The 8288-nt window shown below is 35.4% G+C and overlaps 1 protein-coding gene across 1 annotated transcript; it reads left to right on the top strand.

Annotated features, from left to right (window-relative positions):
- The first annotated feature begins 262 nt into the window (after nucleotides 1–262).
- Nucleotides 263–7826, top strand: LOC121373294 (signal recognition particle 19 kDa protein-like). Its single transcript, XM_041499833.1, has 5 exons — nucleotides 263–383; nucleotides 2829–2904; nucleotides 5016–5087; nucleotides 5822–5933; nucleotides 7616–7826. Exons 1-5 carry the CDS (start codon nucleotides 310–312, stop codon nucleotides 7750–7752), a joined length of 471 nt encoding a protein of 156 aa, XP_041355767.1. The 5' UTR covers nucleotides 263–309; the 3' UTR covers nucleotides 7753–7826.
- The last annotated feature ends 462 nt before the right edge of the window (nucleotides 7827–8288 follow it).

Here is an 8288-nt window from a genome sequence, read left to right as displayed (position 1 = left end):
AATTTACACAATCTTACAACCACTTAAAGGTGCTATATCAGAAGTTATATGTGAGCATCTGTTTGTGATAAAGATTCTCCAATAAAAATGTATTTTCTACTAGTAGATAAAATCATTTCCTATAATCATTTATGGGCATATAGTTAAAGGTGTAGTCTTTAAATGTTAAAGCAAAATTTAATGAAAACATGATTTGCAATAAATTGTGTAACAAAGATCTATCGCAGATTTTGTAGCACAGACCTAGCTTTCGCTTCTCGCTGTGAAGCTCCAAATCCGAAAGCAAAAGTTACACCAACAACAAACAAAATGGCGCAGGCCACACCAGTATCGGCAAGTGCGCGTTCGTGGGATCCGAAATTTTCACATTCTGATAGAGAAAGGTTTGTAGATCATTTCCATACATGTGTGGATCTTTCAAGGGCATATCTCAAAACATAAAACAGATGGAGTTCATTTACTGGTAGCTCGGATTTCAGATTAACTGTTGAACAGCTGGTTTACTTTCACTTTTATTTATCATAATCCTGTCATATGTTTTCGATACGATAAGCAAAAAATTAAAATATAATAAAAACAATACTTCGTACATACAATAATACTTTACCTTTCTCAAGTCACATTAGTTTATTGTGAAAAACTGATAATTTCTCATAAAGTTTGATAAACGCCATGTTTTTCTCCCCAAAAAAATAGCTGCTAATTCGTACAGCTGTTTCCGCTGTATTTTCACAAACGTCATATGTTTTCGATAGTTTCATTGGCTGTCTATTTTTGTCCTTATTATGGTATTGTAGGGTCTATACTCCATGCAGTAATTTTCATCAAAATCTTCTTTTGAAAATAAAATCATAAAATGTTTGTAACTCGTAAAAAATATTGAATAAGTTTCAGACCAATAGACAGTGTTCGCTGAAAACATATTTACATTAGGTTTTCGTCATAGGTTAATGTCTAATCATCTTGTTATACGTATCAACGGCACCAAAATTCAGATTGTCACCTTAAGTACAGCGATACAGAAGCAGGGCTTCTAGAATGTTTTTAAAATCTTCTAGCCATGGGATCAGTAATTTAAAAAATGTACTAGCCACGACTGAAAGTTCACTAGCCCACTAATACAATTTTACTAAATAATAGTAATAATCAGATATGTCATCTAAAGAGGGAGATGGAGCTTAAAAACACTAACATTGGTGGGTTGGGGTCAGGATATTCATATTTACAAAACTGCAACACTTGACCAAAAAAAAAATCACTAGCCGTCGGGCATGGCAAAAATAGTTATTTACTAACCCAACATTGAATATTATTAGCCATGGGAGTGGGGCTACCATAATCTAGAAGCCCTGACAGAACTATATATTTTCAAAAAATCTAATTCCACCAAACCACCTTTATTTGTAGTAAACGTGGTATATCTTCTAACTTTGGCAGGTCAGATGTCAGCGTTGCAGATGATAGCTTTGCAGGGATTTGTGATACCTGGATTTCGCTATGTGAGGCATATCATTAGTACCAAAATTTTGCATTTCGAAAAAACTGATAATATGCACACTATTTATGATATTATAATTATTAAAACATAAAGTTGGCAGCTTGACTTGAAGCATTTTTGATATTGAGAGAAAAAACACTTCGTTATTTATGTTCAGGCTGATAGTGACGTAATATCGAATAATCTCGCGATACATGCAGTTACAAAGTATCGAAAACGTATGTCGATCGATATTGTATGACAGTACAATATATTTTTTAATAGTAGTGACGTCATCACTTGGCATACGGTATGAGATATAGGGAACAGAGCACATTAAGGCAATACTTTTCTTAACGTGCACAACGAGTTACATCCCTCTATGTAGCAAATTTGAAATGGCACAGATATATTTTTAAGGTTGTTGTTGAAGATTTATTTTGTTAATAATGATGCAAGTACGTCATTCGGGATTTTGTGAGTATGGTAGTTTATTTTTTGTGTGTCCATTTGTTGCACTATTTTGGTTGAGAAATGGTTGAAATATGGTGCCACAAGTTTTTAATACCAGCTATATTAAGGGTATATAAGGAGATCGGGATGTAGCAAAAAACACACTAATTTTTCTGTTCTTTTTATTTCCATCTTCCTTGAATGATTCAATCACATTGATATTGCAACACCAGCTGATAAAAAGTAGTTTTATTTTTGTAAAGGCAGTGTATAGATTATTTGGCATCCAAGATAAATTATTTTAATGATGAACATTACCACTTCCGTTTATTTCATTTATAAGCAGTGGAAATGTTTCTAATATTATTTTAGGAATTGCTGAATAAACACATGATAGTAAGTAAAAATCATTAGTTAAGACAGGGCTTCTAGAATTTTATAAAAATCCACTAGCCATAGGATCAGTGATTTTAAAAATGTACTAGCCATGATTAAAAATTCACTAGCCCTACTTTAAATAAATACAATTTTACTAATAGTAATAATCAGATATGTCACCTAAAGAGGAAGACTGAGCTTAAAAATCTTTAAATTGGGGTGGAAAGAGGGGGCAGGATATTCATATTTACAAAATATGTAAATGCAGCATTTGACAAGGTTTTTTTTCCACTAGCCGTTGGGCTAGTTATAGTAATTATTTACTAGCCCAACACAGAATATCACTAGCCATGGGAGTGGGGCTACCATAATCCAGAAGCCTTGGTTAAGATTAACATTTCTGTATAGTATATACTTTCATGTATTCATTCTTTGTTCTGAACGTCACTGAACATTAATTCATTATTACATTTTTAATTGGTTGTTACATGTATGTAATTCATGTGTTTTCCATTCACAGATGGATTTGCATTTATCCAGCCTACCTCAACAGTAGAAAGACTCTGAAGGAAGGACGCAAGATACCTAAGACCAAGGTGAGGCACAGATCCAGGGCTCGACCGTAGCAGTAGCCTGGGGTGTTTTGTCTACCAGTTTCTCACTCAGGCTACCAGATGTTTAAACCTGATAGTCCGCTGGGCTACTAATTTGTTTTTGCACCTGAAGTTACTCTGCAATCAACAAGATGCTTAAACACCTAAAAAAAACCCATCCTAAAACAACGTTTAAATAAATATAAATGATTTTGCCTTTTTGTCTCCTTTTTTAAAAGTTTATCAAAATTATGGGCTACCAAATTTACCAAGGGTTACCAGATTTCCTAACCAGGAAGCCCGGTGGGCCACCACTAAAAAAAAGTTAAGGTCAAGGCCTGAGGTTTCACCAGCATAGATGGTGCTTTAATGACATGACACTGCAATATACTATACAAGATATATTATTAGTTATGCAGGTTTTTGACAGGGCGTACAATCCTGTACGCCCTGTCAAAAACACACATAACAAGTTTATTACCTTTTATATTTGTTTTTATAAGTAAACAAAAATTACACTAACACTCAAACTATTAAACAAAATGCACACACATTTTGAGTTTGAGTTTAATAAGATATAACATAACATCAAATTCCTCAAAATATATTGGATTTGTTTGTCAACAAATAACTATGCAAGGTATTACTCTTTTTGGAAGGACTTTCCTTTGGCACTGTCACTAGCCCTAACTCTATTTATTATTATAAGTATTTATAATGTTCTTTAAATACGTGACAGTGTCAAAGGAAAGTCCTACCCTGATAGCTGTTTGGATATTAAGAGATTGAACAAGGATTCTGGGTGGTTTTATCCTGAAATTACTTCGAAGCCTGTTGTGCAAAGGGAGATAACTCATAGCTCGCCTTATTATCTTTAAACCTTTTAAACTTTTATGATTATGTTGTAATTGTATATCAGGAAAACAAAATTGAACACCTGCAGTGGACAAAAATATTTGTTGTGTTGTACTAACTTGTAGAACCTATAAAAAAGCATGTCAAGTTATTACTTAAAATATGTTTGTGATAATTAGCCCAAGCTTCTAACACGGTAACTGATTACACAATGCTATATTCTAGCATTACCTTTTAATACGTGAAAAACTACAATCTAGCACACTTTTTGGCCAAACGTGCTCAAGAAAACTTCAAATAAACAGTAAAACTTAAATTTACCTAATTGTGGTATTCCCATTCATAATGAATTCAAGACTTTTAAGAAATTTAATCAGTTAGGTGTATTGGTGAAATTTTGTCAGTCTCATCCGCTGTTTGTATTTTCACACAACCAGTCGAGCAAGTCACGTGACATTTCGTACACCCGGACAAATTCTGTATTTTCCCACAAATCCTGTACTTTCCTGCAAATGGTATGGTGTACTTGGCTATTGACCTATCAAAACGCATTAAATATATCTAAAAGATGATAAAACTGATGATATATTGAAAGGCAGACAATAATCATACTATTTACTATACACCATACAAACTGCATTGTAATAAAATTGGCAGAACATTGCCCAGTAGCAAAGTGCTTGCTTGATGCACGGTCAGTCTAGGACTGATCCCTGTTGGTGGGCCCAGTAGGCTATTTCTCATTCTAGCCAGTACACCACGACTGGTATATCAAAGGCCACGGTATGTGCTATTCTGTCTGTGGATGGTGCTTATAAAAGATCTCACGCTAGTAAGGGGAAAATGTAGCAGGTTCTCTAAGACTGTGTGTCAAAATTACCAAATGTTTTAATTAGATTAAAATAACTTGAAATGCACATGTATTTCTGAATATATCCACATCAGCAGAGGTCTGTTAATAACATCATTGTTGTTAAACGAACTCGCTGCATTCAGAACAGACAATAAAACATGTTGCACCCAAGTGAATAGCTCTATGTAAAGCCCTAATTTTTACAAGCAGCTTTTGCTTTTAGCTATATTACAGTTATATCCAGAATTCCTTATTTTAACGAGAGATAATAATAATCATAAGCTTTTATCTGTGTTTATCTCATTCTTGTTAAAAAAATAGGAAAGGTTATATTTGGAGTCTCTTTACAGAGTTTAATTTGGAGACTATTACAAATTTTATTTTTCTGTAAACTGTTTTCTTGCAGTCGGTTGACAACCCAAGTTATGCAGAAATCAAAGATGTATGCGCTGCGGCTGGCCTTACCCTTGGTGTGGAAGTAAGTTTGACTTTTCTTACTGTAATTATTACGATTCCAAAGCAGTCTGGACTGTGATATAGGTCCTGTTGTATTTTGTTTACATTATTCTTCTTCTTTATTATTTCAATAGTAATAATAATGTAAACAAAATACAACATGGCCTATCGCAGTCTAGACAGCTTTGAGTCTTTTTCATTCCAACCAGTGCAACGACTGGTCAGTGGCCATTGTATGTGCTTTCCTGTCTGTGGGAAAATGCATATGAAAGATGAATTAGGAAAAATTTAGCAGGTTTCCTCTGATGACTACATTATACATATCAGAATTACCAAATGTTTGACATCCAATAGCCGATGATTAATTAACAATATGCTCTAGTGGTGTTGTTAACCTTTAGACTACTGGATAATCTGATTAATTTTTGACAAAAACCACGTTGAGTTTACAAGTTTATAATTTTTACTCACATGTATTCACTTAAATAATATATAAATACATAAAATAAAGTTCATATATTTTCGTGGATTTTCATAATTTTTATCATATTTTAGATCAGTTAATATTGACTAAAATTAGGCCAAAAATCGAAAAAGTTGTATTTACTTGTTGGCATTTACAATGTATGGCCAGCTGTCCAGTATTTGTCTATTATTCCCGATAACAGTGGTTTTCTGACCAGAAGTTTTGTTATGTTGTATCTGCAGGTACATGTACATGTATGTGTAAATTGTTTCTTGATGTGACTATTCCAGAATAAGGTCTACCCCCGCGAATTGGACCACAGGGACCCAAAGGTCAGAGGTCGTATTCGAGTTCAGCTCAAAACCGAAGATGGACAGCCTATGTTAAGCCAGTTTCCAACAAGTAGGTAACCATGGTGACAGTAATGACAGTAACATTAATTCATTGACTGCCAATGAAACTCACAACACTGGTTTCCTTGAGGCGGCTGAAAGTTTTTGCAGTCACTGCAGAATAGCTGTCACGATACACCAATGCATAGCAATACTGCTGCTGACGATACAATACATGATACCCTTACTTGTATCGATTCCTATATTAATTCCATATTTATTTACCAACACAAATTTGTACAATTGACAGATAATCGTGCCTGCTAGTATGTCTATGATGTGGTATTTATACATTAAAACTGTGTTTAATCAGCGTTGTACTTTTATAAGGTTTATTCCTTATTTTTAAATCACTTCACCTAAGCTTCAACTTCTTGTTTTACTGGGAAAACATTGCGAAACAGGTATCATGCTACATATCGTATTGTGGGCTGTGTATTGTGATACGTATCATATCGTGAGGTAGGTGTATTGCGACACCCCTACTGAAGAATAATATTTTGTACCCGGACATATATACACATCCATCCACATTTTAATGCAGGGTTCATACAGCTCGTGCAAATTGTGGAATTTGCTAATGTCATTTTCCAAGCCTGGGTATGACATGAACAATGAAAGCCATTGTAATAGAATTACATTGTTTTGATGATTACTGAAATGCTTTTGAAAATCATGCAATTTTGTTGATAAAGCAAAGTTTAAAACGGCGGTCTGCAAGAAGCAGTCCATATTTTACACAGTCTACATTATGTACATGTACATGTATACGGTGAAATAGAAATTATCTTGTTAAAATCATGCAGCAATCGCAGGTAATATTTCAATAGACAGATCATCTATGTACATGTATGTATCTCACTGGCGTAGGAAGTGGGGCGGGGCAGGGGGGAATGTCCTCCCCATACTTTTTAGTATCAGCGATGTTTTTTATATATTTATACATACATGTGTGTGTAGGTGTGTGTGTATGTGCTCCCACACGTTTAGGCACCTTCCTTGGCCCGTGTCTCTAACATCTGTAGGGGGGACTGTACATTTTGTTTCTATCCATCTGTTTGTCCCACATGTAGTTTCTATTAACTTTTTTTTTTTTGCAATTGTAAGCTGGAAATTCGACTGTTATGGGCATTTATCCATTTTTGATAAGAGTTATGGCCTGATCAAATTTGACTTTCATCTAGGAATTTATTCAAGAGTGTATCCATTTTTGACAGAGTTATGACCCTTGAACTTAGACAAAAAGTAATTATGGGGCCCAGACCTTTATTGCCTTAGCTCATTATTACGTATGCTACAACATCTCATTCATCTCTCCTTTTAATTTGTGTGTGATTGTATTCGTACCGGCCTTGGTGGCACAGTGGTTAAACCATCAGACTGCAGGCTGGTAGGTACAGGGTTCGCAGCCCGGTACCAGCTCCAACCCAGAGCAAGTTCTCAAGGGCTTAATGGGTAGGTGTAAGGTCACTACACCCTCTTCTCTCTCACTTCCCACTAACCAACTAACAACTAACCCACTGGCCTGGACAGACAGCCTAGATAGCTGAGGTGTTTGCCCAGGACAGCGTGCTTGAACCTTAATTGGATATAAGCACGAAAATATACGGTAGGTTGAAATGAAAATGAAATGATTGTATTCGTTCATATATTTTTGTGTTTTGTTTCATTTTATTTTTTATTATTTCACAGGGCACTCCATATTAATATATCTAGGGGAGACGATTCCGAAGTTGAAAACTCGTATACAATCACAGTCACAAAGTCAACAAGGTCAGCAGCAACAGAATCAGAAAGGACAGAAGAAGAAAGGAAGGAAGGGAAAATAGATCTGTTACGAACCACAATCAACTTTTATAATTATTCGGATGGGTGCTTGTGTAATAAATTATGTATACAAAAACAATGTTTTATTTTCTCATACATATATAGGAAAGAAAGAAAGAAATGTTTTATTTAACGACGCACACTCAACACATTTTATTTACGGTTATATGGCGTCAGAAATATGGTTAAGGACCACACAGATTTTGAGAGGAAACCCGCTGTCGCCACTACATTGGCTACTCTTTCCGATTAGCAGCATGGGATCTTTTATTTGCGCTTCCCATAGGCAGGATAGCACAAACCATGACCGTTGTTGAACCAGTTATGGATCACTGGTCGGTGCAAGTGGTTTACACCTACCCATTGAGCCTTGCGGAGCACTCACTCAGGGTTTGGAGTCGGTATCTGAATTAAAAATCCCATGCCTCGACTGGGATCCGATCCCAGTACCTACCAGCCTGTAGACCGATGGCCTAACCACGACGCCACCGAGGCCGGTAAGTTGAAATGAATAATGGGGGAAAATGAAGCGACTTTC

Source organism: Gigantopelta aegis, chromosome 5 (assembly GCF_016097555.1).
Source record: "Gigantopelta aegis isolate Gae_Host chromosome 5, Gae_host_genome, whole genome shotgun sequence".
NCBI lineage: Eukaryota > Metazoa > Mollusca > Gastropoda > Neomphalida > Peltospiridae > Gigantopelta > Gigantopelta aegis.
Note: the sequence above shows the minus strand (reverse complement) of the source record. Positions and strands in the feature narration are given on the sequence as shown.

Bases quoted from the DNA above. Each gene is read 5' to 3' on its own strand.
- LOC121373294 (XM_041499833.1), top strand. From the start codon at position 310: ATGGCGCAGGCCACACCAGTATCGGCAAGTGCGCGTTCGTGGGATCCG. The intron at 384-2,828 runs GTTTGTAGATCA...TTCCATTCACAG, and splicing joins TCACATTCTGATAGAGAAAG to ATGGATTTGCATTTATCCAG. The intron at 2,905-5,015 runs GTGAGGCACAGA...GTTTTCTTGCAG, and splicing joins GCAAGATACCTAAGACCAAG to TCGGTTGACAACCCAAGTTA.